This window comes from Telmatherina bonti, assembly GCF_933228915.1.
Source record: "Telmatherina bonti genome assembly, chromosome: 12".
Classification (NCBI taxonomy): Eukaryota; Metazoa; Chordata; class Actinopteri; order Atheriniformes; family Telmatherinidae; genus Telmatherina; species Telmatherina bonti.
The window spans coordinates 31,047,198-31,074,036 of NC_136610.1; the positions used below are offsets into that span (position 1 = coordinate 31,047,198).

The window sequence follows — 26,839 nt, forward strand, 5'->3', positions numbered from 1 at the left end:
CTCCTCCCTGTGTCTCGCAAGATATCAAATTATATACCAATCAGTAACTTTGTCATGTTTTCCCCTTCAAAGCAAAGATAAAAAGTTTTATTTATCTATTGAGAAAGAAAAAAAACTCAGGAAGTCCAGAAGCTTCTAATCAGGTGAAATATTTAGTTTAAATAGCGAACAAAGCTGAATCATAAAGTGACCAAAATCCCCAGAGGGGTTATGAACTCAAGGTGGAAAGTGGGACGAGATATGTGGACGATGTGGGACATAGCTTTGGGTTACATTGGCTGTACTCTTGAGTCACTACTGTTTTATCCATTAATTTGCTTCCGTTTCAGAAACGCTACCCTCGCTCTGACATAAAGGTATACATTGGATTGCATTTGAAAGCACATGTTTTAAATCATAAACATAAACAAATGACCGCTTTCTCTGTCTTTCTGCAGAGGAATGCATCATTATTTGCGAAGAACTCAGCTGACAAATGTTGTACACGCATAAATCTTTTCTATTTGTTTTTAGGAGTGACCCATGCACAATGATACACATATAAAGGAAGGCTAGTCTTAATTGACAGCATGTTGCAATTATAGTTTTAGGGATTCAAGATTATAAAGTGATGATGTATTATCTGTTTTTAGGTAAAGATGCTTTTAGAAAAACAAACACAATTTTCTTTCTTCCCGTGTGGAATGAAACACACCCCTAATCTTCTGTTTAACATTCAGTAGTCACATTGTTGCTGAAAACCCATCTTACCCTCAGTTTATTTGTTTGAGGGTCTAATGCAATAGACACTGTCCTCCAAATCCACATGTTTCATAGCTTTTTTCTGTCTTTCTACATTTCTAGAGCATAAAATTGGGATTTTAAAAACTTAAGCTATTTAAAATGAATCTGACTTGAAAAAACCAAACAACAAATGAAATTTAAATGTGCTGCACACCAGTCATAATATTGACATGAAGCAGAATGTCAAAATAACAGATGAGGTAAATAAGAGGCGTAACTTCCTAATGCTGCCTGGAGTGATAAATGCAGGGATGATTAGATTTTCTTTCCCTCCAGTTGTTACGAACTCCTGTCAGACATGCAATGTATCATCTTATTTACAGGAGATTTGCTCATACTCAGACTTCAGAGACATTAAGTGGGGCTGTTGTGATGAATTGAAGACCTTTTCATTTTGTTCTGTCATGTGTTAAAGACACTACACACTAAACAGTCCCAAAACACGAAGCAGTTTCTAACATGTGGTGGTGCTGCTTTTACACATTTTGTTGTGTTGTGTGTGCGCTGTGTTTTATGTTTACATAGTCAGCATATAATGCCGTTTACTTACTCATAGTATTTGCAAGTGGCATTTTCCCTCTTATGTTGTCATATTTGTTTAAGCTGATGATGCACCGGCAAAAAATGAGTGAATAACTACTTTGAAATGTATATTCCTTATTCCTCCCAAACTTTAATGTTTTTACTAACCATGATGACAAAATGAAAATACGAAAAGGCTAAAAAAAAAATTTTGGCATCCAAAGCACAACAGACCAGCTCTTTGTCACATGATGGTCATGTCTGGACATAACTCTCCACAATATGTACTGAGGATTGTGTTCCCCACAACAAATAACACTTTTCTCAATGTATACAAATTTAGACCGCACTATTATCACCCACCCCAAGTAAGCATGAAAAATATTGAAAAGATTTTATTTATCATTTACTGTAAATTGTCAGAAGTCATCTGTTGCTAGGCAACACAGTTGCAAAGCACAAAATCAGTAATGTAAGCTCAACACCATATCAAACATTGCTGCCCTGATACGACTTAATTTGGCATATTTTGTCGACATGGATTACAAAGCTTCAAAGCTGCATGTAGCTTGGTGAACTTGAGGCTTTTTAATAGAGAAAAAGTGGCACCCTCCTCAGGCCCCATCTATGCTCTCGTATCTATATAGGTAAATGGGTATGTCCATTTTAAGCACCACTGTTTTTATCCTTTAATATGTCCCTTCCTATAGCCTGTTTGTTAGCCGACATGCCCACCAGAGAGACGAGTGGATAATATGATTGTGTATATTCTCAAAAAGAAGCATAGAAGGAGGTAGCGCAGTTGGCTGTGAAGCCATTAAAACATTTCAAATAACCCAATAAAAATTTTGACAATTTAAAAAAGAAAAAAAACAAACTATGATTTATATGATGATTTGTAGCACATTGTTGGATAAGTTAATAAATCAGCTCGGTTACAATTTAAAAAAAAACAAAAAAAAAACCCTGTTAGTGCTCAGGCCCCTCCATAGATTTACTGTAGTCAGTAGCTCTAAGCAGGACCAGGAAGAAATGTTCTTTTAACAACTTGATTTTCTAGACACTTCTCTTAAAGTTTCTTGGCACTGTTTTTCCGTTTAGCACCACCAGTGAGTGTTTCAAACCCAGGCTGCTGATGCTTCCATCACATTTAGGATAAGTAGGCTGAAGGCTGCCACCTCCCAGCCAAAGACACTGTGTACATATTCTAGTTGTCATCATGACTCATTAAACTTTCCTCTTTGTGATGACACACACTTTTGCATTCTCATGTATTCAGAAATGAACTGATGACTGGCCTGCTGATGAGAAATTGTGTGACATTATTGTAAGTGTTGCATCACTCAGGCATTACAAGTGATCTAAAAAACAGATCTTTCCAGTATACCACCAGTCTGGTTGGGCTTTGACTTGGCTAATTTAGCAAATAATTCAAACCCCCCCTCTCTCCCTCTCTCCTTTCTGTTTCCTCCTCCATGGCTCTGTCGTGTGCCTGTTGCCATGGAGATATGACACGCAAGCAGAGGAGGTCAGATGAGAGAGTAGAGGGGGCTGGAGGTGGCTTTGACAGAGGGCGGACTGCCTAATAAAAACTCTTTAACAGCTGAATATTTTCTAGCACGACAGCATCTGCGGACGTGCAGAATTCATTCGTCATCTGGGAAGTTGGATTTCTTTCTTTTTGCTGCTCCAGACGTCATGTTTGAACCTCAGCACTCTGTAGTACTTCCCCAGCATTACAACTAGTTGCCTGTCAACTGAGGCTGAGTGAAATGAGACATTTAGGTGATCTGTCTTGCAGATGGAAGCGGTGGGCATACGTAGCATCTCTACTAAGCTATTGATGGGAGGCGAATGGATGCACTTCCCTTTATCGTTCTTATTTTACAGTTTTGTTTTTACATGATGGAATTCAAACATGTCAACATTACTGTGCCTGCAAGTGCAGTGAAGGATGTTTTCCTGTCACCTCACGTTGTACTGGGAGGGATGGGGGGTGCTGTCTCTCATACTGGCAGATCAGTTCATGTGATGAGATTATTGTAGGTTGCCTCTGTCGGATGTCTTATTTTCAATCTTCCTAAAAGTTTTACTTAATTATAAATTCACAGGAGTATGATGGCTCTTTTTTAAAGGTTTTGCCTCCAGTACTTTGACTAACGTGGTAGATTTTGATGTACGTGTTGACATTTCACTTGTAGCATCTTTGTACTAACTAGTTGTTCGTTTCGAGGTGGATTTAAAGACATTAGTGATATTTAATGGCCGGGGTTTACACCATTTACACAGCACACCACTATTAGCTACTTGTGGATTTGTCTTGGGTCCTTCAATAATAATGTGTTGAGACCAGAGGTTACCAAGTTTGTTTCCATTAGCATAACTTACTGGAGGAGCTCAAACAAACAGAATAAGCATTTTCATTTAAATATTTACCAAAAGACATTTTGTGTCTGCGTTTATAATTTCCAGTAACTTCAGCTCCTCTCCAGAGGACAAGCCTATATTTTGCATCAGCGAGAAGGCTTGATGTTACGCTGTACCCTACAGTTGTGTTGGACCACGACCTCTAATAAGCATGACATTTTGAGAAAAGCTAGTTTTAACATTGTTGACTGGATGCTAAAGACAGCCCCCCACAGTGAGACTGAAAGCGAGCTGTCATGTCCCCCCCCATTCTTACCCGTTGTTGTCTTTCAACACATTTTTCCATGTAGCGGTGTTTATGTCTTACTTTACTTGTGAAGCACAGGCTTTTGCTGCCCCATATATACTACATCCGACCGGTAACAGTGATTTTTAAAGGTTCATGCATGTTAAGACAATGACAACTACATCTGTTAAAGCTTAGTAACACAAAAGACAAGTGTAGCATTCTACCCCTCCAGCTGATCTGTCATACCTACAGCCATCAATTTCCTGCCAGATTCTTCCATTTGAGCTTGAAGAAAAAAACTATCAATGTACCAATCTGACCTTGTTTGGTTTTTCTTTTCATTCCTTTTAAAATGACCCTTTTCATCATTTCCTTACAGAAACATATCATTGTGGATCCTCTGGCGTTCAGTGAGGAGCGTTTCCGTCCTTCTCTGGAGGAGCGCCTTGAAAGCATCATCAGTGGCGCTGCCCTCATGGCTGACTCTTCATGCACACGGGATGACCGCAGGGAGCGGATCGTGGCTGAATGCAATTCAGTGCGCCAGGCTCTCCAGGACCTCCTGTCTGAGTATATGGGCAATGTAAGTGTCCAACCTTTTTAATTTCCTTTCACTAACAACACCCCAATCGATCCTGCTCTGTTGGCACGAAGTTTAATAAGTTCAAAAAGCTGCAAATGTGGTTCATCTCAATGAATTAAGTGATTTTTATTAGTTTAGATTATGTAACTACTTCGATTTTTTTTTCTTCTTCGAAGTGTTAAGATCAAGTTCCAAACAATTTAATATATCTACTTATTTGAGTGATTTTATTAAAAAAAAAAAAAAAAAAAAAAAGGGGTACACATAACATTTTGATGAGGTGAACATTTTCTTTACATTTTTAAATGTACTGCCAGGATCTCAGTGCCCCTCCCCAATTACCATCTACCTTGCTGACTTGTGCAGGACCAGTATTAATGTGGACTTGTACATGCCTTTTTCTACCCATTTTTTGAGGTGATGGGATCTTTTTTTGTGTTTCATGTGTCAGTTTAGTTGATGTGCAACTGGATACTTGAATGTCACAGTTATAGATTTTCCTGATACTAGGGATGTACCAATACATGGCACAAAAGTATACAGATGCAGAGCTTAAAACCAATTTAAAAAAAAAAAAAAAAAAAAAACATGTCAAAATGAACACGTTCAGATGACTGAAGTCAACACATTAATTTTTAAACATAAACTACAAAGTCATTTGTCATGCCATATTAAAAATCCAAATGTAGCACTATTTGGGTAAGAGAAGCTTATTTTGGGCAAGTAGGTGCTTTGTCACAGTAGTGAACCAAATCCAACAAATACCACTTTATCCTCTTAATAGATGACGATTCTGGCAGTTTGAAGCCTTACATTTAGAGGACGGCTGCAGGGTGACCTATTTGTTATGTCACACAATTAACCACTCAGTCATTGTTTACAATATTCTGGTCTACACTCTTTTCCACTAAAAACTTGTGGGATTTATTAGTTCTCACATCGCTCCTTAGTATCTGTAAGTACTCATTCTCAGCTTAAAACATCTGGTATCGCTGCTGCATTCCTACTAGTACCACTATTGTCAAAAAGTCCTCATTTGATTGTTGTTGATTAAACAACACTTTGTGTACAATCACATACACACACCTTGTAGTTTTATTTCTGTCTTTTCATGCCCATTCACTCATTTTCTATAATGCTTAGTCTAATTCTAGGTTTTGGGGAAGCTGGAGCTTATTCCAGCATTTAGCAGGAGAGAGGCAGGGTACACCCCAGACACTGTCACTGATCCCTTGCAGAGCAAACATGGAGAAAGACAAACAACCAGTCACCCTCACACCTATTCCGAAGGACAATTTAAGTTTGATCACTTCATGTAACATTCATGTCTTTGAAAGGTTGGCCTTTTGCTACCAACATAACAAAACTGTATTGCAACAGAGTTAAATAAACAAGTCCCGTTCCACCTATTACATATAAACTTGGATTTCTCTCCAAAAAAACTGAGGGTGAAAACTGATTCTGTCTGGATATGGGTGGGTTAACATAACGGAGATATAAACGAAGCTGGAACTGTTAAAATAAACATGGCCATATATCTGACATAAATACACTGCCTTCCAGAGGCCATTGCACCACAAAACAACAAAAGAGCACCAACCTCGTGAAGAGTCAGTTATGTTTGAACAGCTAAACTAAGGGCGCATTCACATAAACCTTTTTGATCCAAATCGGAGTCCATTTTCTCAAAAAGTCCACTTTGTTTGGGGAAATGTGAATGCGGCAAACGAATTTTGATTCGGACCAAAGAAAGGGACTCGGTCTGTCTACAAATGGAGATCTCGGCCTGTTTCAAGTGGACCAATACAGAAAGCAGACTACAAAAAAGTCTTCCTGCATGTAACGTAGCATTGCATTGTGGGTAAATTTATAGTGACTGCATTAAGAGTCCTCTCTCTGTCTCATATGTTGTTCATACTTTGCCCTTTGTTGCAGTGTATATCTGCAGTATACTTGCATAAGGCAAAATTAAAAAAAAAAAAAACCCTAAACAGCGACAGTTTCATGCTCCATGTTTAACTTGGAACTGAGTTTTCTTCTTCACGTGGGTCTTTTGCTAAATATTAATGCAGCGCCACCTTTGGTGGGAATGGGAATGAATGAATATTTTTGTAAAGGTTTGCTGCGTTGTGCAGCATGAACGCAATCTCTGTATGAATGGATACACTCCTCCTACAACTGAGCAGAGTCCCCAGTCAGACTGAGTCTAACAGACTATCCTGATGTGAATGCACCCTATTTGTCAAAACATTTTTTATTCTTTCTGTATAACGTGGTGTTAAGTAAATGCTGCTTAACTCATCACATTGCACTATTACATAAGCATAAAAATACTAAATTAACGTAATTACAAAATGGCTAATGACAAACATTTCATCTCAGAGTTACATCAGGTAAGCATTAACATCATTTAACCAAGTAACTGAATATTTACCTTTGTCTGACAAAGCTGGTGGTTATTTCGCAGGTGGTAAAACGCTGCAACTTTTTTTATGGCTCCTGTGCAGGCTGGTGAACCGCCTTCGACAACTACACCTTGATCTTCTTTTAAATTTTATTTATTTTTTTTAATTCAAACAAAAATGATGATTTGATCTGTTTGGAGAGAAATCTTTAAAGTCATAACATATGGATGTTGTGTAACTTTGTTTGCATAACATGCAAATGGTTTCATGTCTGATAAAGTAATCATGGCATTTAATACAGTGATTAATTGTAAAATCCAGCAATCATGACACCGCTAATGAATATTTATGTAAACGTGCTTTACCTCAAGTGACCTGTGTTCTGATGAAATCTATATTAAGACGTGTTTCTGTGTGATGTCTGACCAAGTTTTCATCTCGTTGCACTTTGTAGATTTTACTGTTAACCAGAGACATGCATTTACATCTGAATGTAAGCTGAACACAGCTGCAGAGAAAACAGTAACTACAGCATTACTCTTCATTTGGCTTTCAGTTGTTGTGCATACATTTTCAATGCTGCTGCTCTTCCACAAAGCTCGCCAATAATTGGCAACATTGTTAGTTCCACTCTTACTACATATTCTGTCAGTTGTTAGTTGAGGTGAGAGGAAGCCTAAAGATCATCACTGAGTTATTTCTGGCATGGAAGCTGAGAGGATGATATGAGTACTGAAAACTCTCTCTAGATGATCAGATTGTTTACTTCCAGAACTTTTACAACTTTGGTACACTGTTGTTTGTTGTATTCTTGCTTGCATCTGCGTCTGTGACAAGTATATTCCTGGTTTTTCTTTTATACATAAAATTGCTTCTAAGGTCATTCCTACAACACCCTTTGCCATTATTATTGTTTTTAGTGGATTTGTGTACTCCATTTAACTAAGAACTATATTGACAACAGTGTAGAAGGTATTGTTTTTGGTATACATGCTGGTTTTCTCTCAAGAGTTAATATTGTTGCTCAGGCATGAGAGACATATTTTTCTGTCATTACCCACTCAGAACTCAGCCAGGTTATTTGAAGGTTCAGGCCATTCATGCGAAATCTCTGGTTTACTTCAAAACAAGTTTTCTACTTCACTGGACTCCTGTGTGGCCCCCTTGTATCTCCTGGATCTCTTCTCTCTTAAAATTGCAACCCAACACACCTCATCAGCACTGTGATGATGAGTAGACATGACAGGACTATGACTACTCATTTGGCTAGATGAAGAAAACAGATGACAAGCATAATATGTCATTGTCTGTCATGTGCATTTAATAACGTAATGTGGCCTATGAGAGCTGCGACATGTGACATGCAGTTAGCATAGTGGGAGAGGTAGTGTTTCGACCTGGGACCTTAAACCGATGATATACAGTGTGACAGGTAACCTGACCCTGTCCATTATTAATCCTGACGGTTTGCACAAACCTCAAATCTGCTTGATGTTGATGTGTGTGTGTGCTGATATTCTGGGGCAGAGTTGCACAAGTACAATGAAACACTTTAGAAAATCTAAACTTAGTTGCATGGCCAAACTTGACTCTTAGCTTGTTGGAGAATATGCAGTTACTTTGTGGTACAAAAATGCCTGAAAATTAATTTTATGAGTTTTCTCCGCTGTTACGTATTCACAGCAGGAGGTTTTTATCTCAGATGTTCTGGAAATTGAGTGCCGTGTGTAAGAAGCAGGATGCAGTGTGAAAGGTAAGCTGTTGGAATTGGCTTATTTTGGTTATGACCTGCAGAGGTCGCTTACCTAATTACAAAATGTTCTTTGTTTGAAATATAGATGCAAGTGGTAAACCATGAAGAGATTTTATTGAGGGTAGTGTCTAAAACAACACTTAAAAAAAAAAAAAAAAGCTGTATGCCCATGGTGCCACTCAGGCATTTCCTGGTGGGTGACCTCTGTGACAAGTCTTGACTGTCAAAGTCGTTTCATTTTTCAAATACAAGCTCTCTGGAGCTTGTTTGGAAATACATCAAAAACAGTCTCTTGCTTGTTATTATTTACAACTGTGGCATGTAATCAGATTGTGAAACATTTTAAAGGATATGTTGCGTGTAATCAGATGACTCATGACGACTAAAGGTGTTGTCAAGATGGCAGGGTTTTTTTTTAAACGTTCCTTTTGCATCCAAATGTGTGTAAAGACAATTGTGATAAAAAGGAGAAGAGAAAAGTTCAGTTTTTGGCTGAAGATGTTAAAAGAAAAAACAGTCACACTGCATGCATCTTAACCCTTTAAGTCCAAAACAAAACCTCTCAAGTTAATCATTTTCTGTTGGCTTGTGTATCAATCCTAATGAAGTGTACAAATCTCTCTAAGCAGAAAGTTAAACCGATGTAAAATAAAGTACTTCTGAATCCTTTAAAACAATTACAAGCATGGTTTTACACACATTGGGGGATAGTGACTCAGCTTCCGTTTAATAGACCATAAGAGCGCTTCCCATTATGTTTCACAGCCAAGATGGCATGGTTTTTATTTAACAACTTTCTGTCCCACATGGCCTTTAGTTATTCATGTGCTCTTTTAAGCCTTTATTTTGAACTTTTCAACCTATGTATTACACACTCCACAAGAGAGGAGTCAATGCCCTGCCAGTGTGTCTGCCTGTTGAAGCAGAAGCGGAACATTTTAGCTCATTTCAGAGTGTCTATAACGACCCCTTGTAGACAAAAACAAAAAGAAAAAGGTGATAGTGAGCAACATGACTGGGTGCAAGGTAAATACTGTTGTGAAAATAACGGTGGCTTGCAGTATTGCTACTCAACAGTAATTTTTCTGAAATAGAAAACAATTTTTGGCCATTTTGGAAAACAGAAATGTGGAAAATATGGAAATGCATAGAAAAAAATCAGTTATTGAATCCTGCCCCCACCTTCATTGCTCCTAGACTTGGAATCGTACATTGTTGATGAGGATCATTTAACGAGACTGGAGCTTGTATACTCAGCTAGTGAAGTGGAAAGGTGGATGGGAGGGGTTAATGATGCCCCAGCACCGCCACACAGCGTAACCTCAATTATTCTATGTTGTCATGACAGTTTGGCATCCCACGTGTTGAGTGTAATACTTTCCGCCGCTTTTTATTATTAATGCAGTCCTTGTTCTCTGCATCTTTCAGGGATTTGTCTCACATTGCAGAGCGACGCTTGGCTTCATTGACATACAGATACAGACATTTAATTTTTTTTAACTCAAAACAATACATGATCATTTTTACCTGCATGAAGAGGACAGACCTGGCAACTGCTGTGGGACCTCGGGTCTTTCACTTCTTTCTTTTTTCCTTTTGTCTCATCGAAGCGGTCTTCCCACTTGGCACTCCTTAACATATTTGTACACTTTGACTTTGAGCAGAATCCTTATTTCCCATTTCTTCCTTTTGCACTCTTCCATTTGTCCCTTTCTGTCTTGACAGCTCACTCTTCTGCTGAATTTCACAGTTTTTTGCCTTGGGCATCTAAAGTGAGTGGCATATTTACTTAGCTCCATCCAGTTTTCTTTGTGCCTGCACAGTAATGTCTCATTATAAATATATTTTTGGTTGCATTTTCAAGCTTCCACTCTGCCACCATTTTGTCACACTTTGCATTCATTCTTGGAGATTCTGGGATTTCATTTTGTTACCAGAAGCCCAAATGTGTCTTGTAAATAAACAGTTTATTGTTGTCTTCTAATGGCTATCTTTAGTATTCATACTAATATAATGTAAAAGTCTAAGAAGAAGGAATAATTTGTGTGTGTGTGTGTGTGGTGGTCGTGAGGGAGGTTTAAGTGTGAAGGCAAAGCTCTTCTTCCCAGCAGGCTTTTGTCTACCTATGAACTAAGTACTTTGCTTTTGCTCTTGCCTATCCCTTCAAACAGAAGTTTCTTTTTTCAAAAAAAAGAGCTCATTCAGACCCTCCCAGGGTCCAAAATTCTGAGGCAAGAATGAAGAGTTGATTTTCTTCTGGAAAAAGGCTAAGCCCTTCTCTCTGAAAGGAATCACACATATAGTTTATGGTTGAGATATTCTGAAGAAGGAAAGATTGTCGTGTTTTAGCTGTTCTCAACATGGCTTAAGTCCCATTTTCACACTCGACCGCCAACTTTAATCACAAAATGCAGATAAAACACTATAGCATGAGGTACCAAGTGTCTATGGGCCAATGTACTCCGGCATGTCAGCCTTTATAAATTGTCCTTAAAAACAAGTATTGGGCAAAAAAGAAAAACTAATATAATCAGACACTCAGAAATGTGAGTGTGACTCTAGTTCAGGGGTAGGGCTGCACGATTATTACCAAAATAACAATTGCGATAATTTTTATCAATATTGTAATCACGATTATTAATCACGATCATTCATTGTGTCCTTAAACATGTAGTTTTGATGCATCACTTGTAAACAACCTACCTGGCAACTCTACGTGTGTGTGTGTGTGTGTGTGTGTGTGTGTGTGTGTATAATAAATAAATAAAAAATATAGCGCCCCCTCTCTATCCCCTCGACATTTTTCTTACAGTGCAGGCAGCGACCCATTGGAAAAATAATTACTCGAATGGTACTTATATTTCTTATCCAGTCTTTTGATGGAGCTGTATTTTCCATTCTCGACATGACTTGCTCTCATCAGTCTATAGCTTGTTACATCCTCCTCGTCTGAAGCCGGGAGGGATCAATGCAGGCGACGATGTCGGTTTTTTGTGCGATGAAGCTGGTTATTTAATATTTAACTTCGTCCACAGCAGGGCATGTTGTGCACATGGCGGGGTTCGTTTATTTTAATGCCACATGGTGTAAAAATGTTCTTATTGTTTACCACCTCGATCAGCTGTTTAATCAAAACAATCCGTTTTACCTGCAACAGGAAAAATGTAGAAGCAGGATCTTATGACTTCATGCTTTTTGTGTTAACCATGCCCACCTCAAATGTGCAACCAGTCCAATGATACTTAACTGGCTGCTGGTAAAAGGTGTCTGCGCTTCTTGTTTAGACAGCTTAATGAAGCTGTAACCATGCGTTCGCCCCCTGGTGGTTGGCAGACCACTGGTTGAAAACCTGAGGGATCAGAGATGCAGCAGAGCTCGCGTTTTGAATGTAAATATCATTGATGTCAGGTTTATTTAATTGTAGCCACCAAAATCGTGTACAAGATCAAAATCCAATAATTGTGCAGCCCTATTCAGGGGTGCCCAAAGTTGGTCCTCGAGTGCCTCTGTCCTGCAGGTTTTCCATGCAGTCCTGTTCCACCACACCTGGCTTTGATGAAATGGATCCAACAGCCAATGAAGTTCTGCACAATGACTGATCCATTTGAGTCAGGTGAGTTTGAGCAGAGATACATGGAAAACCTGCACTATTGTGGCCCATGAGGAGTGGAACTGGAAACCCCTTCTCTAGGTGCTCTGACTTCCTTTCTGACAACTTCTATCGGCGTCCTGGTCTCAGAGTATCTCTCATGTTCACGCCATCTTCAGGGAAAATTGTCTTTCAGAAAAGTTGTACGTAGTTAAAAACAGTTGAACAACTCTGATAAAAGGGTGTTCTAAGACCTGGGAACTAACCAAGTACTGGATTAATGTTTTTTGTTTTTTTTCTTCTTTTTATATTTGTGTTTTCCCACCTTAAGCTCATTGTGTTGAAAATGCAAGATGGCGATTTCAAAGAAGCTAGACCTACTAAACCAGTGTCAAAGTTGTTCAATTTATCTATTTGTAATTTCAGCTAAATGCTTGATTAAAACAAATTACACACCACATAGTGTAACAGGGAAAAGATTTAGTGTCCCCATGGCTTAACGTATATTTACAGCCTCCATAAAACACTGGTCTGTCAGTAACAGCTCGTCAGGCAACGTTTCTCAGACCTGGTCCTTGATCTTTTGCTGGTGTATTCTAGACTTTTTGATGGATTTTGACTGCAGGTAGATTAGATGCACCATTCTACTCCTCAGCTGTCTATCAGGAAGAACAATGCTGGGGTTTCACGAGGGGAAACTGTAGTCTACCACACCTGTTTCCAGAGTTTTTGCAGGCTCTTTGTTTTCATTTAATCATCTTTTTTTAATACATAATTTTATTTGTGGTTGTTTGGGAACTTTTTTTCTAAATGTCAGATAGATGACAACAGCTCTTCTTTTTAAAAAAATAAAAATAAAAAAATAAAAAAAATAATCTACACTTGAATATTTGTATTTTGTCTTCCATATTTTGATCCAAAACCATACATAATTCAATCCTGATGAGGCTTTTCTTCCAACTGTGAAAGAGTTCAGTGTTGCCATTGATGCTGCCTTTTAACTGTGCACTTGCAACAAGGCAATGGTCCATATCCTCCATATTGTGGAGGAATTGTGTTCCTCCATCACTGACACCCTTAGCATTTTCCAGTAAAGCTATCAACTAGCCTGGATAAACGCAGACCAGAACCCAAAATCCAAGCTAGTCTGTGCAACTTGTCATTTATGCCCAACAATCAGAAATGCATGATTAGTCCCAGAGGGAAGTTGCTTTTTTTCATTTGCTATTCATGCAGTTACAGTAAAGAAGGGTGTAATCATACAGACTTGGCTCCAGTCCGTCTCGTTACTGGACCATTTGAGCTCTCTCTTCTCTTTATGCCAGACACTCTGATTTAGACGTTTTTATCCAAGTAAATTACAAGTAAAGAACACATTGTTGGGTTAAGTATTTTTGGTTGTTGGTATTTTGGTTGGGGGGTGGAGGCAAAAAAACAATATAGAAGTCCCAAGGAAACAAAACAAAAGTCTTTTTATGTGTTAAATCATTAGCCTGGAATTGTTATCATTTAACCTGTGTTACATTAACTATTCAACTGACTGGAAAGTTGTGATAAGAATACTCTTTATGTTAAATCAGAATTGCATTGGCTTGATGGTGAGGTAGTTTGGCATAAAGGTAACCTTAGTAAAAGTGATTTTTACTTTTAGATATTCTGTGTGTCCGCAGGAAACTCATGTCCAAACATTCATGTCCAAACATTCGCACAGACCCTAAGCTTTCTCAAGTCCCCTTTGTTTTTGGAAACAAAGCTTTATGTGGCAACAGGGAATCATCACATTTACATTTCTGTATCAAATTACAGAATGAAAGAGAGATTGGTTCAGTTAATTTAAGTAAAAAGCCAAGAATTCCTTTAAAACTCAATATTTACATTCCCTGTGTTTGTCAGTAAAAGTGGACTTGAAGCTTTTTAGGTACAGAACTGAACCTGTTTAAAGACCTGTTTTAAAATGAAAATGCTGCTCTCTCTGTTGAAAAGTTACCCTTTTATCACAAGGGTAATGCTCAAATCTACAGTTTCACACCCATGTTAACACCCGCAGGCTGCAGTTGTTTCCAGTTCACCAGCATTTCTGGGAACCATAGTAGAACCAAGGCACTGGAGAAAACTCTGGCACTGGAGAAAACCTTGCCAAGTCTCAGCCAGGATTTCAATTAAAAGATGTGAAACCAAAGGCAAGAAGTGGTCTTTGGCATTTCTGAAGCTATTTAGGGTGACATACAGAAATGTACCCTCTTATTTTACCATAACTGTTGGTCTGAATTTATGTTAAACTCGTGGACTTCTGAAGAAATCCTTCCTTTCAGTTTTTGTTTGGCCGAATTTCTGTTGAATTGATACTTAAAATGTACTAAAATCCTTTTAGCTGTCATGGCATCTTATGTATTATTTCTTAGGTATTCATTTATCAGGACTTGATATTTGATTTTTTAAAATTTTTTTTTTTATATATCCTAGACAGGAACATCAGATCAGAGGAAAAATGATCAATTATGATAGATGGATTAAGCGATAAAAGTATTGTTTGCTTCTGTTCTAGTTTCCCCATTGCATGAAGAAATCTAGTAACAAGTTCAGCTGTTTGCTTTTTTGTTCTCTGGTGCTATACAAAGTTTTAGTTTGCACATTAAAGTTTTTGTCATCAATATCTGAGAGAAACTAATTCGCACCATAAAAAGGTAGTTTATTGTGTCCTGTACTTGAATATGCTGCAGGTGGATTACACACACTTACTCATATCTTTCAAAACCAAAATCTTCAAAACATTACACATAAAATGTGCCCTCATGTAAAGTTCCCAGAACTATCTACAAGCAACTTTATAATGTAAAACTATTTAAAAAACAAAACAAAAAAAAAAAAAAAAAAAAAAACAACTTACCTCTGCTTGTGCACATGAGTATGATCGTCTTGGGTCAACTAGAACAAGTTGTTTTCAAGATTTAATAGTCGTCTTGTCATCAGATCCTCAGAAACCACTCTTATCAGATATCCAGTTTAAAAGTAAGTCTAATGAATGGATGTCGAGTGTAGGAATGAAACTTCTTAATGGTTTATAGTGTTTATCTGAGAACAAATAAAGAGCAAAAAATATTTCTCAACTTTAGGAGAATTCACATTCATGCTGGAACAACTCGAGTACTGCAACACATGGTCAGAAGGTTGAGCACCCTGTTGTGGTACTTCAGGTTTTTGTTACCATGTTTGTTGAGCTTGTTTCTCTATGCCAGAACAGTTTCCGTTACACGTTATGACTGCATTTCACATAAACTAACACATTTCCAGAATATGTAAGTAAATTAGAAAGTACATTTCTTAGGTTCGGTCTGAAAAACCCTTAAGATTTGTTTCAGTTCTTCTGACACATTTTTATAACCTTTAAGTTAAACTTAAAGCAGTATGCTCCCTATAGACTGAGACACAGTAAGGAGTGTGTAAAAGTATATCCTGTCTCGTTTTGAGCAATGTGAATACTGTCTATCCCAAAAGTCATTTAAAAAACACAAATTTTGCTGTTAATTAAATATTTTGACATGAAAATAGTTTTCCAAAAGCCTATTTTACTGACATAAAGAGGGATTTTACATCTATTGAGGTCCAAATTAAACCAGATTAGATTAAAAATACTTCCAGTCATTAATATAGGCATTTACTAAAATTCTACAAATTAAAAAGGAAAGTGATTTTTAGATTTAAAAAAAAAAAAAAAAAAAAAAAAAAAAATCATAAATATATACACTCCTCTCAAGTTAAGTGTATAGCTCAGTCTTTCCCAGCATTTGACCTTGAGTAATTTTTGTTTTATGTGTGCAACTGTGTGCATTCCTGGCTTGTCGTTGACTAAATGGAACAGGAATCACTGAAATTATGAACATATTTTCTAAGAAACATTTTAAATTGGTTTGTTAGAATAGATGTAACATTCATTTTATTTGATTTACAATGCTGTGTAATTGTGTGAATAAAAGAAACTGAAAGGCAGTCAGAACTGCTTTTAAGTATAAAAAAAATCATTTTTTTTTAATGATTGTAACTTAAGCTACCCTAATTTTAGGTTTTACTAGGTCTGTAACTGCATTTACCATTATAGATCAAGTCTATGAAATAAGTCTGCTAATTTCCCCCTTATATATCTTAAATTGTCAACTACAAGAAGGAAGACGAACACATTCACCAGTTAATATAAAAATGTTGCTTCCCTTCCACATGTGTCTGTAATTAAACATGTCTTCATCATGGGATCTGGAAAGAAGTCTTTAAACCTTGCAATAAACTAATACTATTGAATACAATGACATTTATATGCTTATAAAAATCTATGTTTCAAAATAACACACTTCCCAAGGTATTCTTGTAAAATAGCAGTCAGCTTGAGTTAGTGAAAACTCTAAATGCTAAAACTATGCGGTGGTACATAAATCAGGATTTGAAAATTTAAAGTTGTTTACTGCAAATGTTCCACAGTAATTAGATTTGGCAAATCTGCTTTGAATTTGTTAAAACATTCAGTCATTTTAATGGACAATAATGGGAAAATAAATAACAGGAACAGTCCAATTTAAATGTGAAATATCACTGTTAACAGTAAAATCTGTAGTTGGTTAACCACATTTGACATGTTTATATACAACGTTAAGAAGAACCGGTTCAATGCTGAATTAGTTAATTTTTCAGTGTTAATCAAGGAAAACTAAACTATTTGTTTTTTGTCTTGGATGTAAAACCTTAACTACTAAATCAGTCAAAAGAAAAAAAGGTTAACTTAGTTATTCTGTGTCACTATTATCTATAAATGTAATCTGTGATAACGTGTAATAAAATATAAATGGATGAATCTGTTTTGTTCAGGGATGTTTCCATGCTAAAATATGAACTTTGAAGCAAAATGGAAAGAGAGACCACACCAAGTTGTCAGCATATATCAGTTTGCAAACACTTTGTAAATTATAACCATTTTATTTAAAAAATATATGTTTTGAGGGGACAATGTCTTTTTTTTTTCTTTTTTTTTTTTTAAGTTTGGCACATCTTATCCACTATACAGATATGAAATTGTACATATTACAATACAAAAGGAAAATGGGAAGAGAAAAGCATTCATTTTGCACAGAGTTTGGGTTTGAGAGAAGGGATTGGTTCATTTTAGTTTTTGTTTTTTTTTTTTCCTCTTTTTTTTTTTTTTTTTTTTTTTTTTGTTCATTTTCAGCTTTTTTTTTATAGGCAGGGTAAGGATATAGGCTTGAGGATGACAACAGGAAACAAAAACATTTTACAAAGAGCCAAAGTGCAAAGGGATGCATAAGTCACAAATTTTGTGGATTATCAGTCACTTGGTACAACTGTAATCTTAAACAGTGAAATGTCAAATGATTGACAGAACTCTCTCATAATTCCATATACATCCTCACTTTTTTTTTTTTTTTTTTAATCAAAAATGAGGTCTTGATGTTTTACTGAATGACATTAAGAAAAGTTCAACTCAATTTTGAATTTCGAACATGCAAGACAGATTAGTAGGGCAGTAGTAAAAGCAGTGCGAAGCTGGAGGAAACTTTAAATTAGAAAGTGGAGGTGCTTAGCTTTGGAACTAGGATCAGTGAATGCAATGGTTTTCATTGACTCTAAACATTAATTGTAACAGTTTTTGGTTTACATATGCACTTTGTTTTTGTAGGCATCATGTTAATAATTTGCTGAGACACGCTGACACACAAGCATTCATGTAGGAATCTGAAACCAAATTTTGACAAAGTTGATAGTGAAAGCCACAAATGGTACCTGCTGCCTTCTTCCAGGGAGCCTTCAGACCAACAGATGCATCCTAGTCCCCTGAAATGGTAAATCTCACTCTGTGCTATCCGAAACATCTTATCTTGCTGACTTTGACATGCATAACCATAGGTTGGAAACGATGCTAGAACAGTTAAATTTTAGTTTGAAATTAATAATGTCCAGAATTTGTTTTCTAACCTTTTTAAGAAATCTGGAATTTTCCAGTGTGCAACACATGTGATAGTTTATTATCTAAGGAGTGAAGTTGTTGCTAATTTTGGGGAGTGCTGATTTTAAAGTCCAAGTGTCTTTGATGGATTCCATTCTATACTATGCTTACTTTGCCTGAGGGATTCTCATTGTTTTAGGTTATTACTCCATAGTTGTACCCTCCTCTTCATGGTATCAGTTTCTCTCAGTCCCTCTCAGTTTCACCCTGCCCCCACTACCAAATTGAGCACAAAGAAGTGCGAAGCTGCAGCAGCAGCAGCTTCAGTCTGATGCTAATGCACATCCACTCCCTCCTGCATACAAATGCGTCTTGACCCAAGCTTGCTGTTTGCTTATCATTGAATCTCCATTTGCTCTCAGGGTATTGACTGCAGTTTTGTTTGACACTTTTTAGTCCAGACCCAGCAACTGATATGTTTAATATTCACCATAATTTCATTTTTCAGGCTGCAAATGACAATGTCGTGAAGAAAGGTGTGTTTAAAATAAAAGGTTTAGTGGTGTTCTGGTGTGGTGGATAATTATATCTGAACTGTTTTTGAGCGATGGAAAAGCTAAATGTTGCTGGATCACTGATGTGGGTGACAGATTATTAGATTCTCTTTGCGTTGCCTTAATTGGTTCAATCTTGAGCCTGTCAGTCCTGATTAGTGTGTGTGTGTGTGTGTGTGTGTGTGTGTGTGTGTGTGTGTGTGTGTGTGTGTGTGTGTGTGTGTGTGTGTGTGTGTGTGTGTGTGTGTGTGTGTGTGTGTGTGTGTGTGTGTGTGTGTGTGTGTGTGTGTGTGTGTGTGTGTGTGTGTGGTAAAGAGCACAGGCTTCTGAGAGAGGTTTTATTTTTAGAATAAAATGTTGTACTCTGGCATTTGCACTGCTCTTTTCTCTTTCTTGTTACCCTCATATCACAGTTGTTTGTCTATATATCAGTCTTTGTATGGCAATTTATGAAATTGTTCTTAACTAGGTTAAGCAGACAGAAATATGGTCACAGTTTGTATGGTATTTGGGAACAGGTAATCCGTATAGAGATCTTTTTACATTAAAGGTCTTATGAGTTTGTCCTGTATGTCAGATATGGATCTGACATTCAAGAGTTTTTACATACCAGTGTAGACTGCAGATTAACCACAGCTGAACACTGCTTATAGTGTCCCACAAGTTTAGAATTTATTTGTTGTGGTTGGCCCTTATGGGCAATCGCTCAGATATCCAATACTTTACGTCAGCTGCAAATCACATTGTACTTATGATCTAACGTCTGATTAAAGAGGTTAGTTTCCCAATTAATATAATTGAATATAAATTTTCTGTTTCTAAGTACACACTTTCCCACACAGAGGATGTTATTTGGAAGAAATCCAAATATCTGGAAAAACACCATGTTTTTTCCCTTTTTAATCTGGTGGAAGCTTATTCATTAAATTGCATCATGTTGGATTTGGTAAAAGTAATGCATTGAATGTTTTTTGAATGGAGCCTAAGTATTCTTTTAACACTATTTGTAATAACATTTATATTACAGAATATTTGAGTTCTTCCCTTTTGTAATGTAAAAAAAAAAAATCCAAAACAATTGCTAACTATAAAAAAAACAACACAAACAATAATTTATCAAATTCTTTTACCCCAGTGTGTGAGTGATTGACCTACACTGCCTCCAATGCAATCAACGTTCTGATTTTAAATATTTACCTTTTGGGAAAAACATATGGCATAAATGATATCTCCTCTCTTACTATGTTCTGTTAGCAGAGGGCCATTTGGCAAAGTTTAAATGTGCTGGAGCTTATAGACAATGTAGAGACTAATCTCACAGTTTACAATTTTCTTCGTTAAAATGATTGCCCCTGGCTGAAAGAACAACCTTGCTTTCATAGAAAAATAAATTTGTGACTATCTCTACATCGTCCCTTAACTGTTCAAACTCTGACTTTGTAGCATTCAATATTTAACACAGATATTCTTAAATCTCACTTGTAGAAATGATGCTTTTTACATATACTGGAAAAAAAAAAAAAAAAAAAAAAAGCAAACCCTGTATCATCTGAAATGGTCAAATGACAAACCATGTGGTCTGGGAATAAATAAGAGTTCATACTTCACACTCTTTGTAAGGCAGTTGCTGACACTTGCACTGCCCATAGCCATTGATGATCACAAGCGCCCCTTCTTCGTGGCTGGGCTCATATTCATTATAGGGTACCTGTGTGGCTAGGTCTGCCATTGGCTGTCGCTGCTGGGTCCTCATCTGTCTGCGGTTCTGAATAGCTGAACAGTGTCTTATCCGCCGCAAGGTTGGAGGGCAGCACTTCCGTGAGATATACACAACGAAAATGATGAAAAAGAATGAAAATAGAAGGGCCATAGTTCCAATAATAACCCTGTGAGTCATGACAGTGTTGTCCATAGCTGAGAAGTCATCTGTAACAGCTGCCTCTTCCAACAAAGCAGTAGTAGCTTGAGCAGTGCGTGGTGTTTGTGTTGTGGTGGTGGTGACTATGGTAAAACTCCCAAAATCCTCTGCATAGTCCAGTGTGGGGGTTGGCTGCATAATTCCAAACAAGGAGCTTGTGATCTCTGCAGCTGTAGAAGAGTCTGTGGTTGTACTAATGGTCTGAATGACTGGTGCTGAAAAATTCTGGCAAAGCTGGAATCCATAAACGGCATCAAGTATCTCCTCACCTTGGGCATATTCAGGGCTATGGCAGAGAATGGAGTGTTCCCACCTTCCCTTAAAACTGCTTAGCCAAGTGGCCAGAGAGCAAATTCTTTTGGTACATTCCCAAAGGTTGCTAGACAGACCAATTGTACCCAAAGACTGCCACATATCCAAGACTTGGGCATCCATACTGCTTAGTTTGTTATTATCCAGCAGCAAAATTTTTAAATTTGGCAGCGTTTGAAACACATCAGGCGTCAGGAAGCGTATTTCGTTTCCTGTGAGGTCCAGCTTCTCTAAGGTAGTCCAGGTCCATTCCATGCCACATGTCAGGTTGTTGATCTTATTCCACTGCAGATACAGAAACTGGAGGGCAACAAGGCGAGGGAAATGGGCCAAGTTAATCTTAGTCAGCTGATTGTGCTCCAAGTGGAGCTCTTTTAGCTTAATAAGCCCAGCAAATCCATTCCGGGCCAGGCTCCGTAGACGGTTGCTGCTTAGGCCCAAATATTCCAGACTGCGACAGTCCCAGAATGCCCGAACGGGTGTAGTGCGAAGTAAATTGGAGCGAAGGTGAAGTATTTGGAGTTTCCGAAGTCCATGGAACAACTCTGGTTCCAGTGATGTCATCTGATTAAAGGACAGGTCCAGTATCTGTAGATTGATGAGGTGGATGAAGGTTGTGTTGGGCAACTTGGTGATACGATTGGAGCTCAGATTAAGGTCTTTCAGTTTATACAGCCCTTGGAAGGCGTCCTCTTGTACTGTGGTAATCTGGTTGTGGTCTAGATGTAGCCACGTGAGCTGACTGAAACCATAGAATTGATCAGGGCTGAGTTCAGTGATGCTATTGTGGCGTAGTGACAACCCCAGGGCGCCCTTGTCCACACCGTCTGGTGGTGCCGTAAGCCCCTGGGTGTCGCAGTAGAACTGCAGGTCCTCACAGCGGCATTTTTGAGGGCAGGTTGTGCATGATGCGGGAGACAGCAGGCACGCTAGGAGCATGCTGATCACACTCAGAGCCACTGGTGTAGGTCCCACCAATGGCCACATTGAATGGAAACCTGGGTGGGTTCAAAGACAAGAAAATGAACTGAGGGGCGGGAAAGCTAATCTCTGCAGAGCACCTATTACTTATTCATGGAAGCAATCGTGCTGTTTGTGTATTCTCTCCGTCTTACCCAAACATGTAGCAGAAAAGGCAGTTTCATTGGCAACTTTCAAAATACATCTCTGCATGTTACCTTTGATCACAGGTTTAATCAAGATGTCATATAATTATACATCTAGTGACTGGTTCTATGCATGACCTGCACTTTATTTCCTTTCTCCTATATATTCTGTTGAGCTCATTTTGCTCACATTTTGTGCTGCGCAGTTGGGCTTGAATGCAAATTCCCTCCTCATTACTGTCATTCATTTGTCAGTTATTGCTGGAGGGTTTTGTCTTATTAATTTTAGACACTCCAATATGCCATCATCTTTACTATCAGAAAATTAATATACTTTTTTCTCTCACCATGTTGGAGATCCTCTGAAATACAGATGGACTAGATTCAAATGTCTATGATCCCAACTCATGCTGGTGATGAAGAGGAAGAAGAAAATGAAGGACCATTGCAGTAAAATAACAAGCCAGGCAGAAGAGCTTTTAGTCTTGAACCTTCCTCACTGTTACTTATATCCCCTATTCATGTGCAGACCTTCTATATAAAGGGCTAACTTACCCATTCTTTTGTGCACATCGGAGGCTGCATTCAACTGTCCTTTTCCGCAGACTCTTGGAGCAACCAGATGGAAGAAAAATCCAAAGGGAAAAAGCCCTTTTGAGTACGCACAAAAGGAATCAGCCTCTTTGGAAATAAAGCAAATGTGAACCCACCCAATTGAAACAAAATGTAAAATTCCATGTCCCAAGATGACATTTATTCCTGTTATCTTGCTCGAGTCCTTAAAATCCAGGCTTTAAAAAGAGGTTGAATTTTCTCCTTTCAATCCAGGAATCCTTGAAATAAATATTTATATATTTTCTTAAGTTGATCAGTTGCATCCAGAGCGACTCCAGCGCACAGACCCCCCCCCCCTCTCCCTTTTTCTTCTTCTTCTTTTTTTTACCCTTTTGTTTCCTCTCCACCGCAATGATGTTACCTCAGACGGTTAATTGAAGATCAAGTGCTTCTCTTCCATGGCTGTGGTCGTCCAACCCTAACTTGTTGATGGCAACCAGGAATTTCAGCCTCCGATGCCGGCTCAGTCTCAGCATAACCTCTGCAGAGCTGTGAGCGGAGCCCTCGTCTGATAGCTGAGATGCAGGGAGAGGAAAAAAGCAGAGCAGAGAGTCAGGGATGTTGTTCTGTGCTTTTTGTTGCAGCCACTCGCTGCTACAGAGTGGTGGCAGCCTGGCGTCGATCATCACCGCTGTTTCTCTCTCTCCTTTTCTCACCCACACACACACCAAAAGCCTCTCTTCCTTTCTCAGTCTCTCTCTCTCTCTCTCTTGCTCAGTCACTTGCTCCCTGCTTCATGCACAGTTCTTGTGCACCTTAGTCTTCCTCCACCTCCCTCTTGCAGCCCCCTTCCCTCCCACTGGCTCGTCACCATCAGAATATTGATATCTTGAACGTGTTGCGGCAGCTTGCTGTTGAAATTAACCACAGCTGTAAATCTCAGCCTCTCTTTGCTGTTGTTCTGCAGATGCTATGAATGAATGTGTAGTGGAGATGTAAACAAAATAAAATAAAAAAAAAAAGTCATTTGTAAGTTATGCCTCTGGACAACAAGCTAAACAAGTGTCCCTTTACACAGGGGAGGAGCAACTATGCTACAGCTAATATTCAGAACACCCATGTCTTAAATGAAGTTCTTTAATATTTTAGCCCTTCCATGTTATGTATCGCCAGTTGCTTTGTTAAATTAGGGCTAGCTTACAACATGTTAATATGTATATGATCTAAAACATACGATGAGACTAAATTGTCCATTTGTATTAGGAACACTTTGACTTAAAAAGAAATATAATTCAAACCACAAATTAAATCTCCTTTTTTAACCTTTAATGTCTAACAGCAAGTATCATAGTGAGAGATCTGTGTATATATATATCTATATATATATAGATATATATATATATATATATATATAAGAGAGAGAGAGAGAGAGAGATGTGTTCGCTTGAAAGCTGTAAAGTGCTGCTTTTTGATGGAGATGTGTACAATTAATTCTATTACAACTATTCCCATGTCATTAAACAAAACACCCATCTGGCTGTGACTTTCTGGGTCACTTGATGTGCATGCTATGGTTATTCTTCATATGTATTGTGGTAGATTGCATATCTCCGTTGGATTTCCTTGCAGAATACAACAGGGGAATACATGTGAGAAAACTTGTCCCTTAAGGGGATACTCCTATTATTTGTGTTTTGTCATGAGATTCAATATGTTTAAAATGCAGACGAGGAAAAAAATATGTAAAATTATCAATGGCTGTTAAATGAATTAAATTTAATATATTGGAATGCAATAATGAAGATGTGTTAAAACTTTAAAAAAAGGACTTTTCAAATTGTCAAATACTCTAGTGGTTTGCTTTAAAAGATATACCTACGTTTATCCTTAAGAAGATAGCTATAGACCCACTGAAGTTTCATAAACATGCATCAGAGGGACTGTTTCTATAATGAGCACCTGAAGAAGTGCTCTAGAAGCTTCTGGCGTAGAAATTAAATATAGGCTGGGCCTGGATGAAATGGGATTGAAAGAGTCGGGACAGAGCCGGCTAAACCCCATCATAGCACTGCATCCAGCCAACACAAAATCACAGGGGATTTGTGCTGTTGGCGCTCCCAGGCCCCTAACTTACCCCCCACCCCCACCCCACTCTTTGGGCAAAGGGCAGTGGGGGATGGGGTAGGTCATGCCACCATCATCCACAGTGTGGCACAGTTGATTTCAAGCTTTATAGGGCAGATGAACAGCCCAAAATCCAGCTGGTTCTTTGCCTTTTCCTCTGCTGCCCTGTCATGTCCATCTAATTCTAATCTAATTTGATGATTTTCCATTTACCAGTGCATCTTTCACTCTGTCCTTTCTTGCTCCATCTCTCCATCCTTCTTGGAAGTTTTACATTTTCCAAGTTATGCTTGAGCAGTTCAAAGAATGCGCCTGTGCATTTCTGTGCTCTCAGTGGGGGGTTGTGGTTTGGCCCTCTGCTGCTGGCCTCACTTAGTAGTGCGACTACGTCCCATAATGTCAATTTTGCTGTACATAATTTACACACGTAACTTTGCATTTAATGGTTACTCTTTATTTAAAACACATTCTCTTTGAAGATAAGAAGAACTTCAAATGCAGGGAAAGGATTGAAATATTTTCATTGCTTGGTGTCACCTGGGACCAGTTGTAGTCTACCTTTTTCTAACTGCATTCTATTGTATCAAGCAAAAAGACCGTCTCCCTATTAATGCCACTGAAACTAAATGCTTTGTAATTTATTGTTGATGTTTTTCCATCTTTATATTTTAAACTGTATGCAAGCAGGTGTTTCAAACCCTGAAATATAGATATATGTGAAAATACTGGCCTTGACCTGTTGTTTGTCATGAGGAGAGCACGTCATTTTGAAAATGCTGCTATGATTGTCGGCTTGTCTGGCTTTTCTAAACATTGTCAGTGTGCTTCTATGTAGCAACGGTGCTCCAAAGTCACCTCTATCACAGCCTCTTTCAGACATGCACTGCTTTCCATTAATCGGATGTCAGGTTAGAGAGGGCACCCTGGTGCCTTCCTGTAAAGGTTCTATACTGCAAACCAGCGTCAAGAACTGGCAGTGACAAAAGGCTTCCTGCTGTGATTTCTCAGAGAAATGAAAAAATGTCTTTTGAACACATCACAAAGGCATCTAAGATGCAAGAACACATATACATGTATACTTTTTAATCTAAAGCCTGTGAGCCTCGTGCATTGGAACATCAACACCATTCACACTTCTCACCAATCAGACATTTTTTATCCCGACAGTACTGACCCTGGTTCTCCAAAGAACTTCAATCTCAGAAGACTCGCTTACCTTCAGACATCCACTAACACACCTCATGATCAGTGATTAGCGTATTGTATGGGTCATTCAGAAAAATTAAGCCCTTTTTGCGCTGGGCAAAAACAAACACAAATCAACAACAACAATAAAACAAAGTAAAACCACCAATCTCTTGAAACATCTGGATTTTAATTGCAGCATGGAAGTGTTTAATTTTTTCTCAGTTTTTTATGAAATAAGTCCATAAATGATGTGGCTGTTACTCAGCTCAGCATCGATGGGAACATAAGACTTGGGGGCATGTCTTAGTTTTTATTGCAGATTCTGTGGTCAAGGCACAGTTCGCATTTTCTTTACAACTTGTATGTATTCACTGTAACGCCTCATATGGGGAATCTGAAGTAGACGGCAACATCTCAGGAAGAAATCTTTTTTTTTTTTTTTTTTTTTTAATAAGTGTTATTGGAACAACTGTAAGCTTTTTTTCCTTCTCTCCATGTGAACATAGCACAATGGAATGTTGTTATATTGACTATTACAATCGGACATATTTAATAAGTAAATAAGAGAAGGTGTCAACAACCAAAGTGGAATATTACTATTATAATACTTTTTTTTTACTTCACCATTAAGTTTTTAACAAACCGATGATGCCTGGATGTTTAGGCCTGGCAGTGCTCTCCGAATGTGTTGAAAATATTTAATATTTGGGAAAGTGTTTTATCAAACACAAGATTAACAGACTTAAATGGAAGATGGGTTTGCAACTCTTTCAAAAAGTAAAAGTCATCTAAAGGTTACTTTGTAGAACGTTTGTTAAAATCATATTTACATGTTCAATAACTC

The 26,839-nt window shown here is 38.0% G+C and overlaps 2 protein-coding genes across 2 annotated transcripts in view; one reads left to right on the forward strand and one right to left on the reverse strand.

Moving 5' to 3' along the window:
* Nucleotides 1-26,839, forward strand: part of ctnna1 (catenin (cadherin-associated protein), alpha 1) — a 75,381-nt gene that overhangs the window by 14,719 nt on the left and 33,823 nt on the right. Inside the window, exon 7 of the mRNA XM_079249554.1 lies at nucleotides 4,341-4,544. Coding sequence (XP_079105680.1) covers nucleotides 4,341-4,544 — 204 coding nt within the window. The remainder of the gene's footprint in view (nucleotides 1-4,340; nucleotides 4,545-26,839) is intronic.
* On the reverse strand, nucleotides 20,390-22,866 carry lrrtm2 (leucine rich repeat transmembrane neuronal 2; the record flags this gene model as incomplete). Its single annotated transcript, XM_079249696.1, has 3 exons — nucleotides 20,390-22,020; nucleotides 22,684-22,779; nucleotides 22,839-22,866. 3 exons carry the CDS (start codon nucleotides 22,864-22,866, stop codon nucleotides 20,390-20,392), a joined length of 1,755 nt encoding a protein of 584 aa, XP_079105822.1.